This window comes from Salvelinus fontinalis, chromosome 38 (genome assembly GCF_029448725.1).
Source record: "Salvelinus fontinalis isolate EN_2023a chromosome 38, ASM2944872v1, whole genome shotgun sequence".
Classification (NCBI taxonomy): Eukaryota; Metazoa; Chordata; class Actinopteri; order Salmoniformes; family Salmonidae; genus Salvelinus; species Salvelinus fontinalis.
Genome location: NC_074702.1, coordinates 9,697,929 through 9,717,323, shown reverse-complemented (window position 1 = coordinate 9,717,323; position 19,395 = coordinate 9,697,929). Strand labels below are relative to the sequence as shown.

Below are 19,395 nucleotides of genomic sequence, written 5' to 3'. Positions count from 1 at the left end.
CTTCCCCCTTCTCCGCTAAGAGCCAGTTAACATGTTGAGGACAGAGGGCGCTGTTTTCACTTTGGGGGAAAATCGTGCCCAATTTAAATGGCCTCGTACTCAATTCTTGCTCGTACAATATGCATATTATTATTACTATTGGAAAGAAAACACTCTCTAGTTTCTAAAACCGTTTGAATTATATCCGTGAGTAAAACAGAACTCATTTTGCAGCAAACCTCCTGACAGGAAGTGGAAAATCTGAAATAGATGCTCTGTTCTAGGGCCTGCCTATAAATGTCCCTGATATTTATTAGTATACATGCACTTCATACGTCTTCCACTAGATGTCGACAGACAGTGAGAGAAGAAATGGAGTGTATAACTTGATCTGGGGTCGAATAAAAGCTCTCGGCATGACGTGTCACCAGTTTCCTGTTTTCTGGAGAGTGCGAGAAGGGACCTGGTATTTCCTTCTGAAAAGCTGTCGTTATAGACGACTAATATCTCCGGCTTTGATTTTATTTTATAAATGTGACAATATCATCGTAAAGTGTGTTTTTTCAATATAGTTTTCTTAGATTATTGAAATTTATTCGGGGCGTTAGGCGTGTTGTGTGACTTTGTTCAGGAAGGAGAGCTTCGCGCTACTTTGCTAGCTTTCCGTGCTAATTGACTGGAGAAGAGGACATTCTAAAACCAAACAACGATTGTTCTGGACAAAGGACCCCTTGTACAACATTCTGATGGAAGATCATCAAAAGTAGGACCCATTTTATGATGCTATTTCATATCTGTCGAACATGTGAAATAGTAGTTTGCGCCCAGATTTTGGGCACGCTCTCGCTATAACTAAGCTGGATGTCGTAATGAAGTTATTTTTAGAATTCTAACACGGCGATTGCATTAAGAACTAGTGTATCTATCATTTCCTATTCAACATGTATTTTCTAGTAACGTTTATGAATAGTTATTTGGTCAGAATAGTTGAGTGCCATAAAAATATCCGCACATTCTGGGAAAAAGATGCTACGTTAGCACAATGTATAACCACTGATTTCAGCTCTAAATATGCACATTTTCGAACAAAACATAAGTGTATGTATAAGATGTTATAGGACTGTCATCTGATGAAGGTTTATGAAGGTTAGTGAAAATTAATATCTTTTGCTGGTTTATTCTCTATCGCTAACGTGCCTATTGCTATCGCTAACGTGCCTTGATGAATGAATGCGGTAGTGTGTTAGGCTATTGTAGTAAGCTAATATAATGCTATATTGTGTTTTTGCTGTAAAACACTTAAAAAATCGGAAATATTGGCTGGATTCACAAGATGTTTGTCTTTCACCTGTCTGGCTCTGGCGTTCCGCCAGCGGAACTCCTCCCACATTCCACTGAAAAGGCAGAGCACGAAATTCAAAAGATATTTTTTAGAAATATTTCACTTTCACACATTACCAAGTCCAATACAGCAAATGAAAGATAAACATCTTGTGAATCCAGTCAACATGTCCGATTTTTTAAATGTTTTACAGCGAAAACACCACATATACACTGCTCAAAAAAATAAAGGGAACACTTAAACAACACAATGTAACTCCAAGTCAATCACACTTCTGTGAAATCAAACTGTCCACTTAGGAAGCAACACTGATTGACAATAAATTTCACATGCTGTTGTGCAAATGGAATAGACAAAAGATGGAAATTATAGGCAATTAGCAAGACACCCCCAAAAAAGGAGTGATTCTGCAGGTGGTGACCACAGACCACTTCTCAGTTTCTATGCTTCCTGGCTGATGTTCTGGTCACTTTTGAATGCTGGCGGTGCTCTCACTCTAGTGGTAGCACGAGACGGAGTCTACAACCCACACAAGTGGCTCAGGAAGTGCAGTTCATCCAGGATGGCACATCAATGCGAGCTGTGGCAAAAAGGTTTGCTGTGTCTGTCAGCGTAGTGTCCAGAGCATGGAGGCGCTACCAGGAGACAGGCCAGTACATCAGGAGACGTGGAGGAGGCCGTAGGAGGGCAACAACCCAGCAGCAGGACCGCTACCTCCGCCTTTGTGCAAGGAGGTGCACTGCCAGCGCCCTGCAAAATGACCGCCAGCAGGCCACAAATGTGCATGTGTCTGAGGGCACATGAGGGCCCGACGTCCACAGGTGGGGGTTGTGCTTACAGCCCAACACCGTGCAGGACGTTTGGCATTTGCCAGAGAACATCAAGATTGGCAAATTCGCCACTGGCGCCCTGTGCTTTTCACAGATGAAAGCAGGTTCACACTGAGCACATGAGCACATGTGACAGACGTGACAGAGTCTGGAGACGCCGTGGAGAACGTTCTGCTGCCTGCAACATCCTCCAGCATGACCGGTTTGGCGATGGGTCAGTCATGGTGTGGGGTGGCATTTCTTTGTGGGGCCGCACAGCCCTCCATGTGCTCGCCAGAGGTAGCCTGACTGCCAATAGGTACCGAGATGAGTTCCTCAGACCCCTTGTGAGACCATGTGCTGACACATGCACATTTGTGGCCTGCTGGAGGTCATTTTGCAGGGCTCTGGCAGTGCACCTCCTTGCACAAAGGCGGAGGTAGCGGTCCTGCTGCTGGGTTGTTGCCTTCCTACGGCCTCCTCCACGTCTCCTGATGTACTGGCCTGTCTCTTGGTAGCGCCTCCATGCTCTGGACACTACGCTGACAGACACAGCAAACATTTGACTAAAGAGTTGAGCCCTGGGACCATGCCTCAGGACTACCTGGCCTGATGACTCCTTGCTATCCTCAGTCCACCTGCCTTCCCCAGTCCACCTGGTTGTGCTGCTCCAGTTGGTCATGCTGCTCCAGTTTCAACTCTTCTGCCTGTGGCTATGGAACTCTGACCTGTTTACTGGACATGCTACCTTGTCCCGGACCTGCTGTTTTTGACTCTCTCACAGTACCGCACCTGCTGTCTCCAACTCTCTATGCTCTGCTATGAAAAGCCAACTGACATTTACTCCTGAGGTGCTGACCTGTTGCACCCTCTACAACCACTGTGATTATTATTATTATTTGATCATGCTGGTCATCTATGAACGTTTGAACATCTTGGACATGTACTGTTATAATCTCAACCCAGCTCAGCCAGAAGAGGACTGGCCACCCCTCAGAGCCTGGTTCCTCTCTAGGTTTCTACCTAGGTTCCTGCCTTTCTAGGGAGTTCTTCCTAGCCACCGGGCTTCTACATCTGCATTGCTTGCTGTTTTGGGTTTTAGGCTGGGTTTCTGTATAGCACTTTGTGACATCGGCTGATGTAAAAAGGGCTTTATAAATACATTTCAATGATTGATTCCTTCCAAACCACTTGTTGAATTTGCTAATTCCAACTTGTTGTGTAATATTTATGTCCAATGACCGATGAGCACCGATACGTTTTATCTATAATTTATCTTCATATGACAAGGATTGAAAAGTATTTGCCAGTAGATTGTCGACATGATTCATGATGATGACTACTTGTCTAGCTTGCAAGCTAAGATTTTGAAAGTATGATGTCAGTCCAATCAAAGATACGGTAGATATAACGTGATTTGACGTAATTTTATCTTTGGCCAATGACCTTGCGCCTTCTTGGCTGGGCACTTCTAATGTATCTCTATGGCAGCACCCAAGGGGCTTGAATTTTCAAGCTCTCCCCGTAGATTTTGCGGTGACGTAGTGTCCCCATGAGTGACACAACACTGAGCCAATCACGGCGCAACTAGAGAACGTTACCAACCCTCCGTATTTTCCGCTGGCTGGCCCACCACCACAGAAGCCCTGAGATAGGCTGAAACACCTGCATTTTGGAGCCGCCTTACTCAAGAAATCAAAAAAGAGACCATGTTTGTATGCAGCTTTATTAACTCAATAATTCGTTTTTACATGTTTGTAAACTGATGTGACACTTCTTAATGCCACAATAACATGCAAAACAGGCTACAAAAAAGCTAAACAGGAAGGGCTCAAAACAGCCCTGAATGACGGGTCGCCACTGCAAGTACAAATACAAAAATACAGAAACTGAGCCTAAAACCACAGAGAGCGAGCAATGCAGAGTAGAAATGGGGGAGGAGAGAAAATAGGGTATCAACATTTAATTGAGAGTTTGATTGAAGACAAACATTCAGACAAGTTATCAAATCATATTTTTATTTGGGTTTGTCAATCAGGGTTACATTGTGATGCATTATTCACAACCACGCATAAAAGAAAACAGCATTATGTTTTGTGATTTTGCCACAGAGTAGAGACTTTATTCAGACATGACAGGATGGTATTGTCTGTATACTGAAGTTACATTTAACACTGTTGAGGGAAAACCAAACATTTATAAAGCCAGACTGGTTTTATAAAAAGTGAAAGTACTGGAAATAATTAGCATACAATTATGATTATGGAGGTTAGGAGTTGACTAGTATGTCTTACTCTTCTTAGTCTTCTTTACTGTTTTTACCCCTGCTCTTCTCTCTCTATGGTCTTCTTGATCCAGTCTAAGTAATTCTCCACTTTGGTGTAGTAACCCTTTTTAGAATCCTTTCCCAGTTCACAAAGGGAACCCCAGGACACAATGCCTCTCAGACGATATGGCCCTCTGTTGTCCTTGTTCCCTAATCCCAGCGTAGGGAGAAATAATGGACCCCCACTATCCCCCTTGCAGCTATCTGTCCCATCACCCCCTGCACAGAACATGTTCTCAGTGAAAACCATTGGCTTGTTAATAATAGACAACACAGGTGTGTCTTCACACATACTTTGGGGGCATCTTCCCACAGCTGTGTAAAGCAAGAAGCGGCTTTTCTCCAGAATTTTGGTTTCAGCTTTATTCTCTTTCCCACCCCACCCTGAAACAGTGCCTTGTTGACGCTCTTTGAATCTCTCCCATCTTCACTAGTCTGCCTCCCAAAATTCAGCAAATTCTGCCAATGCTGGAAATATCTGTTGTCTTTCCACACACTAGAAGAAAGACAATCCAGATGAGTGTCTGAAAAACATCCTTAGATAATGGGCAACATCTGCAGAGATGAAACAATACTTTATGGCAATCAATATCTGCGATGCATTTCGGCAACTTTTCTAGACCATTAACTGATCTCCAGATACCATCGGAATCACAGATGTACTTCTCTAAAAGTCCAGAAGAGAGGTAAAAACAGAGCTTGAGCAGTCAGAAACATTGTGCAACGAAGGACACAGAAAGCATGGGTAAGGTCAAGTAATGCTTTCGGCAATTGGTGATCGAAAACAAACATGAATTTTTCCTACCTTCTCCCTCCAATGTGTAGTATTTAGATTCACACTTGAACTGGACCTCATCATGAAACAACAGGGTGCTTGGATTTGTTTCTACCAGTTGAAGGGCCTCATTTTACATTTAACATTACATTTAAGTCATTTAGCAGACGCTCTTATCCAGAGCGACTTACAAATTGGTGCATTCCCCTTATGATATCCAGTGGAACAACCACTTTACAATAGTGCATCTAAATCTTTTAAGAGGGAGGGGTTAGAAGGATTACTTTATCCTATCCTAGGTATTCCTTAAAGAGGTGGGGTTTCAGGTGTCTCCGGAAGGTGGTGATTGACTCCGCTGACCTGGCGTCGTGAGGGAGTTTGTTCCACCATTGGGGTGCCAGAGCAGCGAACAGTTTTGACTGGGCTGAGCGGGAACTGTACTTCCTCAGAAGTAGGGAGGCGAGCAGGCCAGAGGTGGATGAACGCAGTGCCCTTGTTTGGGTGTAGGGCCTGATCAGAGCCTGAAGGTACTGAGGTGCCGTTCCCCTCACAGCTCCGTAGGCAAGCACCATGGTCTTGTAGCGGATGCGAGCTTCAACTGGAAGCCAGTGGAGAGAGCGGAGGAGCGGGGTGACGTGAGAGAACTTGGGAAGGTTGAACACCAGACGGGCTGCGGCGTTCTGGATGAGTTGTAGGGGTTTAATGGCACAGGCAGGGAGCCCAGCCAACAGCGAGTTGCAGTAATCCAGACGGGAGATGACAAGTGCCTGGATTAGGACCTGCGCCGCTTCCTGTGTGAGGCAGGGTCGTACTCTGCGGATGTTGTAGAGCATGAACCTACAAGAACGGGCCACCGCCTTGATGTTAGTTGAGAACGAAAGGGTGTTGTCCAGGATCACGCCAAGGTTCTTAGCGCTCTGGGAGGAGGACACAATGGAGTTGTCAAATGTGATGGCGAGATCATGGAACGGGCAGTCCTTCCCCGGGAGGAAGAGCAGCTCCGTCTTGCCGAGGTTCAGCTTGAGGTGGTGATCCGTCATCCACACTGATATGTCTGCCAGACATGCAGAGATGCGATTCGCCACCTGGTTATCAGAAGGGGGAAAGGAGAAGATTAATTGTGTGTCGTCTGCATAGCAATGATAGGAGAGACCATGTGAGGATATGACAGAGCCAAGTGACTTGGTGTATAGCGAGAATAGGAGAGGGCCTAGAACAGAGCCCTGGGGGACACCAGTGGTGAGAGCACGTGGTGCGGAGACAGATTCTCGCCACGCTACCTGGTAGGAGCGACCTGTCAGGTAGGACGCAATCCAAGCGTGGGCCGCGCCGGAGATGCCCAACTCTGAGAGGGTGGAGAGGAGGATCTGATGGTTCACAGTATCGAAGGCAGCCGATAGGTCTAGAAGGATGAGAGCAGAGGAGAGAGAGTTAGCTTTAGCAGTGCGGAGCGCCTCCGTGACACAGAGAAGAGCAGTCTCAGTTGAGTGACTAGTCTTGAAACCTGACTGATTTGGATCAAGAAGGTCATTCTGAGAGAGATAGCAGGAGAGCTGGCCAAGGACGGCACGTTCAAGAGTTTTGGAGAGAAAAGAAAGAAGGGATACTGGTCTGTAGTTGTTGACATCGGAGGGATCGAGTGTAGGTTTTTTCAGAAGGGGTGCAACTCTCGCTCTCTTGAAGACGGAAGGGACGTAGCCAGCGGTCAAGGATGAGTTGATGAGCGAGGTGAGGTAAGGGAGAAGGTCTCCGGAAATGGTCTGGAGAAGAGAGGAGGGGATAGGGTCAAGCGGGCAGGTTGTTGGGCGGCCGGCCGTCACAAGACGCAAGATTTCATCTGGGGAGAGAGGGGAGAAAGAGGTCAAAGCACAGGGTAGGGCAGTGTGAGCAGAACCAGCGGTGTCGTTTGACTTAGCAAACGAGGATCGGATGTCGTCGACCTTCTTTTCAAAATGGTTGACGAAGTCATCCGCTGAGAGGGAGGAGGGGAGGGGGAGGAGGATTCAGGAGGGAGGAGAAGGTGGCAAAGAGCTTCCTAGGGTTAGAGGCAGATGCTTGGAATTTAGAGTGGTAGAAAGTGGCTTTAGCAGCAGAGACAGAAGAGGAAAATGTAGAGAGGAAGGAGTGAAAGGATGCCAGATCCGCAGGGAGGCGAGTTCTCCTCCATTTCCGCTCGGCTGCCCGGAGCCCTGTTCTGTGAGCTCGCAATGAGTCGTCGAGCCACGGAGCAGGAGGGGAGGACCGAGCCGGCCTGAAGGATAGGGGACATAGAGAGTCAAAGGATGCAGAAAGGGAGGAGAGGAGGGTTGAGGAGGCAGAATCAGGAGATAGGTTGGAGAAGGTTTGAGCAGAGGGAAGAGATGATAGGATGGAAGAGGGGAGGGTAGCGGGGGAGAGAGAGCGAAGGTTGGGACGGCGCGATACCATCCGAGTAGGGGCAGAGTTGGAAGTGTTGGATGAGAACGAGAGGGAAAAGGATACAAGGTAGTGGTCGGAGACTTGGAGGGGAGTTGCAATGAGATTAGTGGAAGAACAGCATCTAGTAAAGATGAGGTCAAGCGTATTGCCTGCCTTGTGAGTAGGGGGGAAAGGTGAGAGGGTGAGGTCAAAAGAGGAGAGGAGTGGAAAGAAGGAGGCAGAGAGGAATGAGTCAAAGGTAGACATGGGGAGGTTAAAGTCACCCAGAACTGTGAGAGGTGAGCCATCCTCAGGAAAGGAACTTATCAAGGCGTCAAGCTCATTGATGAACTCTCCAAGGGAACCTGGAGGGCGATAAATGATAAGGATGTTAAGCTTGAAAGGGCTGGTAACTGTGACAGCATGGAATTCAAAGGAGGAGATAGACAGATGGGTCAGGGGAGAAAGAGAGAATGTCCACTTGGGAGAGATGAGGATCCCAGTGCCACCACCCCGCTTACCAGAAGCTCTCGGGGTGTGCGAGAACACGTGGGCAGACGAGGAGAGAGCAGTAGGAGTAGCAGTGTTATCTGTGGTAATCCATGTTTCCGTCAGTGCCAGGAAGTCAAGGGACTGGAGGGAAGCATAGGCTGGGATGAACTCTGCCTTGTTGGCCGCAGATCGGCAGTTCCAGAGGCTGCCGGAGACCTGGAACTCCACGTGGGTCGTGCGCGCTGGGACCACCAGGTTAGTGGCAGCGGCCACGCGGTGTGAAGTGTTTGTCTGGTCTGTGCAGAGAGGAGAGACAAGGGGTAGACAGACACATAGTTGACAGGCTACAGAAGAGGCTACGCTAATGCAAAGGAGATTGGAATGACAAGTGGACTACACGTCTCGAATGTTCAGAAAGTTAAGCTTACGTTGCAAAAATCTTATTGACTAAAATTATTAAAATGATACAGTACTGCTGGCTGGTGAAGTAGGCTAGCTAGCAGTGGCTGCGTTGTTGACTTTGTTTGAAAGTGTTGCTGGCTAGGTAGCCTCGATAACTGGCTAGGTAACCTCGATAACTGGCTAGATAATTACTCTAAACTACACAATTATCTTAGATACAAAGACAGCAAAGACAACTATGTAGCTAGCTAACACTACACTAATCAAATCGTCCGTTGTAATGTTTCGGTAGAAGTTGGCTAGCTGGCTAGCTAGCAGTGTTGACAACGTTAGGACGGCGAAAATAGCTGGCTAGCTGACTTTGTTTGAAAGTGGAGCTGGCTAGGTAACCTCGATAACTGGCTAGATAATTACTCTAAACTACACAATTATCTTAGATACAAAGACAGCAAAGACAACTATGTAGCTAGCTAACACTACACTAATCAAATCGTTCCATTGTAATGTTTCGGTAGAAGTTGGCTAGCTGGCTAGACAAGTTGGCTAGCTGTTGACAACGTTAGAAGATTCGATAATTCGATAATAATCTAAACTACACAATTATCTTTGATACAAAGACGGCTATGTAGCTAGCTAAGAAAAAAAGTGCTAAGATCAAACAAATCAAACCGTTGTATTGTAATGAAATGAAATGAAATGTAATACTACCTGTGGAGCGAAGCAAAATGCGACTACTCGCTCCAATGTTTTATTGATCACTAGAAGTGTCTGGTATTCTGCAATATCCACTTAAAGGGAGGAAAGAAACATGCCGTTTTAGAACAACAAACAAAAGAAAACATAAACGTAAGGCCCTCCACTGTCTCCCGTACAGGAGTCCTTGCCTCCCTTAGGATTCCCAGCACAGAACATGTTGTCTGTTAGACTGGGAATTTCTTTCCTTTCATCTCTGCCTTCAATAGACTTTCTACAAATTGTCTGGTTCACCACAGGTAGAGGAACATACATGAGGTTATTGGTAGCCAAATCAAGCTCCATGAGGCCAAATCCTGACACCAAGCTGAAGCAGAGAAAGAGAGTTGAACGGAATAGACATAGATGCTGTTCAACTTAACAATTTTAACAATCACAAAAGAATCTGAAAATATCTACAAATTGAATAAATTATTAACATGCAGATATTTACAGTTGACTGTTTTATACATAAAACCTACGCTTACCCATTCCGCCCAGTCTGGTGTTTAGCGTCCTTTGGTGGCAGACACAGTGGCATGACATGAGCATCAAATGTGATTGGATGTTTGAGATGGATCATGGCGATGTCATGGTCATAGTTTACATAATCTACATTGTTGTATTCAGGGTGAATACGGAGAGGGGTGACCTCAAGAGGTGAAGACTGGATAAGGTTTTCCACATTGTTTTCCCCAACATATACCTTTGGAGAGGGTCAATTAATTACATTTAAGGGACAGTTAGAAAATTACTGTGGTGGGGGTGGTCCAAAATAGAGGAGGGTTGTCTAATTATTATTTTTTGCTTTGGGGAGGGTTGGGTGTTGTTTATTGGGCACAGGGGAGAGTAGTGAGCTTTTTCCCCCTGGTTTACATGCAGCCTTTTGCAGATTTTACTATATCATTTCTTCCATCCTAGTCAAATGTCCTTGCATGCGCCTTCCCTATCAAGGTGTTTTGGTACGTCCCTTGTGCACTAAGCTTTTCCCTATGCTAACTATACCACCGGTCAATATACTGTAGTCTAATTGTCTATCATGCCCTCTATCCACTATTCATAGTGAGAATAGTGGTAGGTGGATCGTTTGTCCAGATCTGCAATATGCTTACTAGCAATCATACCACACATAACATCATTCGAAGTTGCACCGATTTTAAAGATACATCAGCAAGAACATGGAAGAATGACTGATAGGCAGCGGAGAGGCCTGGTGCGCCATTGCGCATGAAAGAACAATGTAGACATGAGACAAGCATCTCAAAAAGTTTCCATATTGATCTTATTTAGGAACAATATAATTATTTAGACCATCCTGCAACACCACAATGCAATGAATAGTTTGATTATTGTTTTCAAGTGAGTACAAAATTCTACTTATTCAGGAAAGCTTAAAGATGTCCTCCAGCGATTGTTTTACTATTACTGTTGATAAGCGACATTTCAAGTATAAATACAGTAAAGTACATACACTAAAGAGTAAAAAAATATATGTTTTGAGCAAAATAGTATATATTTTTTACACAACTGCAAAGTACAAGGAGTAGGGCATTCAAGGAGTTGATGGTTCTGATGGGAAGTTGTGATGTCATCGGCCTCCCCCGTTGCTTGAAGAACAATCCTTTTCTCCTCATTTAACACCTGATTTACTTAACAAAAGTCACATCTCAATAGGTGTTCCAGGTAAGTCATGACATAGCATAAGTTGGGTGGGGGGTTCCTATTTGCTTCTCTATTGCTCCTCTATTGTTCCTCAAGAAAGGGGGGAGGCCGATGACATACATCACGGATTCCCATCAGACCCATCAACTTCTTGAATGCCCTACTTCTTAAAATAGGCAGTTGTATCTAAAAACACTATTTTGCTCAAAACATGTTTGTTTTACGCTTTAGTGTGCGTGCTTTTACTGTACTTATACTTGGGATGGTCGCTTTTGACAGTAAAAGTTCAAAAATCGCTGGAAGGCGTCAACGCTCTGACTAGTGTCTTCACTGACATTTTCAACCTGTCCCTGACTGAGTCTGTAATACCAACATGTTTCAAGCAGACAACTCTAGTCCTCATGCCCAAGAACACTAAGGTAACCTGCCTAAATGACTACCGACCCGTAGCACTCACGTCTGTAGCCATGAAGTGCTTTGAAACGCTGGTCATGGCTCACATCAACACCATTATCCCAGAACCCAAGACCCACCTCAATTAGCATACCGCCCCAACAGATCCACAGATGATGCAATCTCTATTGCACACTGGCCTTTCACACCTGGACAAAAGGAACACCTATGTGAGAATGCTATCCATTGACTACAGCTCAGCGTTCAACACCATAGTGCCCTCAAAGCTCATCACTAAGCTAAGGACCCTGGGACTAAACACCTCCCTCTGCAACTGGATCTGGACTTCCTGACGGGCCGCCACCAGGTGGTAAAGGTAGGTAACAGCACATCTGCCACGCTGATCCTCAACACGGGGGCCCCTCTGGGGTGTGTGCTCAGTCCCCTCCTTTACTCCCTGTTCACCCATGACTGCACGGCCAGGCACGACTCCAACACCATCATTAAGTTTTCCGGCGACCCAACAGTGGTAGGCCTGATCACCGACAATGATGAGACAGCCTATAGGGAGGAGGTCAGAGACCTGGCCGTGTGGTGCCAGAATAACAACCTCTCCCTCAACGTGATCAAGACAAAGGAGATGAATGTGGATTACAGGAAAAGGACGACCGAGCACGCCCCTATTGTCATCGACGGGGCTGTAGTGGAGCAGGTTGAGAATTTCAAATTTTATTGGTCACATACACGTGGTCAGCAGATGTTAATGCGGGTGTAGCGAAATGCTTGTGCTTCTAGTTACGACAATGCAGTAATATCTAACAAGTAATCTAACAAATTCACAACAACTACCTTATACACACAAATGTAAAGGACTGAATGAGAATATGTACATATAAATATATGGATGAGCGATGGCCGTGCGGCATAGGCAGGATGCAGTAGATGGTATAAAATACAGGATATACATATGAGATTCGTTTTTTTTGTATTGTATTTTTATTTCACCTTTATTTAACCAGGTAGGCCAGTTGAGAACAAGTTCTCATTTACAACTGCGACCTGGCCTGTAACGGCTTTCGTTGGTGGAAGGAGAGGAGGACCAAAATGCAGCGTGGTACGTATCCATAATATCATTTAATCGAGAATGAATACAAAAGAACAAGAGAATAAATGAAAACCGAAACAATCCCGTATGGTGCAAACACTAACACAGGAAACAATCACCCACAAAACACAATAGAAAACAGGCTACCTAAATATGGCTCCCAATCAGAGAAAACGAGTGACACCTGCCTCTGATTGAGAACTAAATTAGGCCAAACACATAGAAATATAACATACAAAACATAGAAAAACAACATAGAATGCCCACCCCAACTCACGCCCTGACCAAACTAAAATAAAGACATAAAAAAGGAACTAAGGTCAGAACATGACAGTACTCCCCCCCCCCCCCCCCCCCCCCCCCCCCCAAAGGTGCGGACTCCGGCCGCAAAACCTGAACCTATGGGGGAGGGTCTGGGTGGGCATTTACCGGGCATTTACCGCGGTGGCGGCTCTGGAGCGGGACGTGGACCCCACTCCACCATAGTCTCGGCCCACTTATGTGGCACCTTAGGAGTGGCGACCCTCGCCACCGACCCCGGAATGGAGACCCTAGTAGAGGACACCACTGGACTGAGGGGCGCCTCTGGACTGAGGGGCAGCTCCGGACAGGAGGGCGACTCTGGCAGCTCCGGACAAGAGGGCGGCTCTGGCAGCTCCGGACAAGAGGGCGGCTCTGGCAGCTCCGGACAGGACGGCGGCTCTGGCAGCTCCGGACAGGAGGGCGGCTCTGGCAGCTCCGGACAGGAGGGCGGCTCTGGCAGCTCCTGACTGACGTGCGGCTCTTGCAGCTCCTGACTGACGGGCGGCTCTGGCAACTCCTGACTGACGGGCAGCTCTGGCAGCTCCTGACTGACGGGCGGCCCTGGCAGCTCCTGACTGACGGGCGGCTCTGGCAACTCCTGACTGACGGGCGGCTCTGGCAGCTCAGGACAGACAGGCGGCTCTGGCAGCTCAGGACAGACGGGTGGCTCTGGCCTGGAGAGAGAACCTGGAGGGAGGAGGTTTACTATCAGCAACACCTGCCAGGGGTAGGATCCAGCTGGGGCTGGCTTTCCCTCAACAATCCTTACAATCCCTGGGAGGTTCACTGTAAGAAGTCCACACACTAGGGACAACGAGGGACAGATACACAAGAGGCACACATAGACAGCTACACTCACAATAACTGCTAACCATGTGTATGTGACCAATAACATTTGTTTTGATTTTATATAACAGTGACAGTTGACTAAGGAACACTCACATCCATTCATTCATATTGTAAAACACATGCACATTCACACTTACAGCAAGGAGACAATTTCTATTTCTAAGTCTGTATCTCATTTCAAAACATTCTCCTTTCCCTTTAAGGAGGGTACATATTTATTATGAGATACCTGGGATACATTGGAGAATCATATAGTTGTTCTGATCATCTTTCCACTTTGCGACCGATGAGCATGTGAAACTAGCTATTTTTTATTTTACCTTTATTTTACTAGGCAAGTCAGTTAAGAACAAATTCTTATTTTCAATGACAGCCTAGGAACAGTGGGTTAACTGCCTTGTTCAGGGGCAGAACGACAGATTTGTACCTTGTCAGCTCAGGGATTCGATCTTGCAACCTTCCGGTTACCAGTCCAACGCTCTAACCACTAGGCTCCGCTGTACATTGAAAAAGTGTCATTAGAATTTTTTAATTGCTGTGAAATATATTTTCAATTGCAAAAAATATAGTTAACAGCTGTTTGAAGCTGGTGGGCCAAAACCAAAAGTAAAATGCTCAAGAGTGATTCTCCGCCAGGGAGGTACAATGATTCTCTACAGTATTCAGTGCTTGTTTTCTCATTTAAACTGAAATTGAGCGAAGTGTAGACTTTTAGCAAACAAAGGAGATGAATGTGGATTACAGGAAAAGGAGGACCGAGCACGCGGTCCAAGCACGAGGTTGCACATTTTATTGGTCACATATACATGGTTAGCAGATGTTAATGCGAGTGTAGCGAAATGCTTGTGCTTCTAGTTACGACAATGCAGTAATATCTAACAAATTCACAACAACTAAGAGTGATTCTCCGCCAGGGAGGTACAATGATTCTCTACAGTATTCAGTGCTTGTTTCTCATTTAAATTTAAATTGAGCGAAGTGTAGACTTTTAGCAAACTAAATAACAAAGCCACAAAGTCAGAACTTCTTTCACATTTTGACAACAGATGCCGCTCCGGTGGGAGAAATCAATAGGTGCATATCACAGCCAATAACAACTCTGGCGGGTAAGTAATAATGTAAAACACGATCATTCCACTATTACTGCAGATATATATGGACATTTTCTAAAATTACAATGCAAAAATTATTAAATAAATCCTATGTCTAGCACCTATAAGTTTTTTTACATTGATATCTTAAAGAAATAAGGAAACTATTTACAATTCACTTTTTTACTATGTAACGCTAATGCTTAAAATAACCATAAAACATCTTCTCATGGACTAAAAGTCAGATTCACTCCAAATTTGGTCTTTGGACTCATCACAATAGTCCCTAACAACTTTGAGAAAATAACATTGATGCATTCAAAGATTGCCACACTATACCAGTAGATGCATATTAGCACATTCGCTAATATGCTAAAATATGCTAAAAAATACTTATATATTTTTATTTTATTTATCCATTATTTTACCAGGTAAGTTGACTGAGAACACATTCTCATTTACAGCAACGACCTGGGGAATAGTTACAGGGGAGAGGAGGGGGATGAATGAGCCAATTGTAAACTGGGGATTATTAGGTGACCGTGATGGTTTGAGGGCCAGATTGGGAATTTAGCCAGGACACCGGGATTAACACCTCTACTCGTACGACAAGTGCCATGGGATCTTTAATGACCTCAGAGAGTCAGGACACCCATTTAACGTCCCATCCGAAAATCATGAATGATAGGATCAAATTACACTAAATTTGGAATGTAGGCCCATGGTATATACCTTAAGTTAGCTAAGAGATAGTCAAAAGATGGCTGAGTTATTGACTAATTATTGAGTTATTGACACCAATTTTACATGTCCATTTAAACCACTGTAAAACCCAATCCAGAGAGGCCTATCAACTTGAAACTTGTCATCCCTGCACTCTTAGAAAAAGGCGTTCCAAAATGGTTCTTCGGCTGTCCCCATAGGATAACCCTTTTTGGTTCCAGGTATAATTATTTTTGGTTCCAGGTAGGACTCTTTTGTGTTCCATGTAGAACCCTCTGTGGAAAGGGTTCTACCTGGAACCAAAAAGGATTCTTCAAAAAGGTTCTCCTATGAGGATAGCTGAAGAGCAGTTTTAGGTTCTAGATAACACCTTTTGTTCCTGAGAGTGTAAGATGAACCACACTGAATTTGGTATTGATTTCTCAAAAAACAAAGAAACTATTAGGGAAAGGGAAAGGGAGATACTTAGTCAGTTGTACAACTGAATGCATTCAACTGAAATGTGTCTTCGCATTTAACAACTCATTCTTTGCATATGTAACGTTAATGCAAAAAAATAATCTGCATTCATCTTCCCCTCATGAACCATACATCAGATTAGCTCCAGACTTTCAATTTAGACTCATTACATCAATCTTTAATGATTTTGAGAAAAAATTGTTGCTGCATACAAATATGGCGCAGTGTACCTATAGATGCACGTTAACACATATGCTAATGCTAAAAATACTTTACAAATCTTCTTCTCATGAACCATAAATCAGATTGACTCAATATATGATATATAGACTCATTGAATTAGCCTCTAATAATTTGAGAAAGATAACCAACTTACTTGCGTCATTCTCTACTGGCCTACCTGGATAAATAAAGGTTACATTTATTTATTTTTTTAAACCTAGTGGTATTGAGAGATAAATATGGTATCACTTTTACTGATTGCACATAAAGAAAGATAGTTCCTATATGATTGGGTGCTTGCTTTGTTATCCAACTGATCTTGTGTCCTTTCTATCATCCCGTGAACCCCGTTCATTGCTGCTCGCAGCTATATTTAATATTGAAATTTAATAAAAAGATGGGACTCAGAGGGTTCAATATGGACTTCACATTGTTAAAAATATATGATCGTAAAAAGTCTCACCATTAACTCTTTTAGAGAGAGTGTAGTACGGCCCATTGCAGTGGTACTGAATGACTGAGAGATGCTGGTTCTGAGATCTAGATATGAACGTCACCCCTCCATTCAGCAACGGTTCGGGTTCCCCACAGTCAATTACTGCAGAGGAGAGAGAAAGAAACATCATCACCATCATCTTTACCCTAGAGAGGGCTGGTGTGGTATCTTGAAATATGGAGCTGTATGAGCAAGTCATAAAGTAGTAGTCATCATCATCTTTGCCGTTGTTTTCACAATTGTTGTAATTAACATGAGCATGCTCATCATCAACAGAAGCAACAGCAGATTCCACATTATTATTCTACAATAACACAGCCAAAGCACTCGCACAAAACATTAAAACACGCAAACACATCCATAATAGTTATATTTTAGAATGTTTTAGAATCTTCCTCCTCTATGGTATTTTTGATCCAGTCTACGTAGTTAGCCACACGCGTGTAGACCCCATATTTTCCAGGCTGTCCACAGTCAATCCCCCCAACTGACGATCCCTGCTAGATATTTGTAGTTGACTGTTTTAGTTGACCTATGCTTACCCAATCTGATCAATCAGGTATTTAGCGTCCTTTGCTGGCAGACACAGTGGCATGATATGAGCATTGAATGTGATTGAATGTTTGAAATGGATCATGGCGATGTCATGGTCGTAGTTTACATCGCCTACATTGTTGTATTCAGGGTGAATACGGAGAGGGGTGACCTCAAGAGGTGGAGACTGGATAAGGTTTTCCACATTGTTTTCCCCAACATATACCTTTGGAGAGGGTCAATTAGTCACACTTAAGATATACACTTAATCAGCCGTGACGACAGTCCATTTTTCCATTGTATAGTATCACCCCTGCCCAGTCATTGAAAGCAATAGATTAGGGCCTAATGAATTTATTTCAATTGACTGATTTCCTTCATTTTCTATTATTTAATGTTAAGGGACCATATTCTGTAGGTGAGAATGAAATACAATTCCATTATGTCTTATCTGTGTGTTGAAGGCACCCGAAGAGTTAAAGGTGCAATATGCATGAATTGCCCTGTCATTTCCTGGTTGCAAAAATTCTAATAGTTTGCCTAATCTCAGTTTGTGACAAAACAAGCCCTGTACCATCTAAACTGATTTGAAATATAATTTCAATAACCAAAAATACACACTTTTACACTCATCATATGCTCCTGCTACTCCGTTCTTTATTTTACTCTTATCTATCCTGATGCCTAGTCACTTTACCCTGCCTTCATGTACATATCGACCTCAAATACCTCGTACCCATTGATCTGGTACTAGAACTCCCTGTATATAGCTCCGTTCTTGTGTATTTTATTCCTCTTGTGTTACTATTTCTTTTTACTATAATTTTTGAACTGCATCGTTGGGAAGGGCTCATAAGCAAGCATTTCACTGTAAAGTTTACACCAGTTGTATTCAGCGCATGTGACAAATAACATCTGATTTGATTTTAGTTTTTGGTTCCAGTCTCTTCTACAGTGATTTGCTGTGGGGAACCTGAACCATCGCTAAACCTTTGTTGAATGGAGGGGTGACGTTCATATCTGCCTCTCAGAACCAGTACCTCTGTCATTCAACACCACTGCAATGAGCTGTAATACATTCCTTTCATTGAAGGAAAGTCAGGAAGGGTGCAGGAAAGTATTGAATTCTAAACAACTGCTACTGTCTTGTAAACTACCAATACTGTGTGGAAAAATGTTAATAGGAGGGTTGTTCCACCAATTGGGTGCCTTTTGAGTGCTTAACTTTAAGAAAAATATTGAAGAAAAAAACTACTTTGAACATTCTGTCATAATCCTTAAGTTGATTGACGCACTCCATCAAAATCTGTCTGTTTAAACTAGAGATATCCATTTTTTCTATGAGCTGCGTCTCAATCCATCACATCCGCCTAGGACGATTGGCCTTCACATCTGAGCTGGAAAGTGTCAGTGCTATAGTGCTGTTTGTCAGAACAGGAGACATCTCAAAAATTGGTATTCTCACGAAAACTTCCCTACCTCTTTATCTCTAGGGTTTGGTGTAGGAGTCATGAAAATCTCCAATAAGCTCCAATATGTCCAGCTTCCTGTGGTGGATCAGGAAACGGGCAGAGCTGCTGTTGCCCTGAACGATAGTGGACACAACTGGGGACATGTTCTGTGCCGGGTTACCTGAGGGGGGCAAGTCTAAATGTACAGGGGACAACGGAGGGGTGTACGTCCTGAAGGAGGCTGAACATTTCTGGGCAGCAGGGATCATTAGCTGGGCAAAAGGATGTGTATGAGAGAGAATAAAGTAGACGGCACACGTCAAACGTTTGATTTATGACCCTATGTCCGGATGACGTGTGCATGCCCATATTTGGGCATCCGGTCAGGACATTCTGTTGGGAAGTGATCACGTGCTTATGCCCACATATGGGCATCCTGTTCCTGTTCTCACGCCTTAGAGTGAGTGCGAAAATATGTATATAAGGCCTTTGAAGTTGTCATGATGATTGATGTCTAGGGACCTCTTTGAACTGGGGAGGGTGAACATTTCAAATAGTATGGCCCCCACCCCCTGTTTTATTGACCTTAGGGCTGTTGTCTATGAAACACGAATGTCCTGGGGTATTGGGGTTGGCAGACGCATTATAAATAAAGCCCAGAACAAGACATGCGGCCCCAGAACACTAAACAAGATTTTTTTTAATAAACCCCTGAACATTATACAGAAAATTATGTCTCCTAGGCCAATTCTCGGGGTGCTATGCATCTCTTGTCATGAACCCAATGACAAAAGCCTCGAGGAAGTTCTGTGTGAAGCCCCAGAATGTTTTAAAGAAGTTTTGGGTACGAGTG

General features: G+C 44.2%; 1 protein-coding gene across 1 annotated transcript; it reads right to left on the bottom strand.

The window, feature by feature from the left end:
* Positions 1-12,282: 12,282 nt before the first annotated feature.
* Positions 12,283-18,811, bottom strand: LOC129837107 (uncharacterized). Its single transcript, XM_055903020.1, has 3 exons — positions 18,724-18,811; positions 16,525-16,659; positions 12,283-13,404 (listed from the first exon to the last, which is right to left on the bottom strand). The coding sequence occupies exons 1-3, from the start codon at positions 18,809-18,811 to the stop codon at positions 12,851-12,853; spliced, it is 777 nt and encodes a 258-aa protein (XP_055758995.1). The 3' UTR covers positions 12,283-12,850.
* Between the last annotated feature and the right edge of the window lie 584 nt (positions 18,812-19,395).

What these genes read in the sequence shown, in the direction of transcription:
- LOC129837107 (XM_055903020.1), bottom strand. Translation starts at nt 18,811, where the DNA reads ATGATCCCTGCTGCCCAGAAATGTTCAGCCTCCTTCAGGACGTACACC. An exon ending in TTTAGACTTGCCCCCCTCAG is followed by an intron (nt 16,660 to 18,723) that starts GTAACCCGGCAC and finishes TCTCCTCTGCAG; the next exon opens with TAATTGACTGTGGGGAACCC. An exon ending in TCTCTCTAAAAGAGTTAATG is followed by an intron (nt 13,405 to 16,524) that starts GTGAGACTTTTT and finishes TCCTCCCTCCAG; the next exon opens with GTTCTCTCTCCAGGCCAGAG.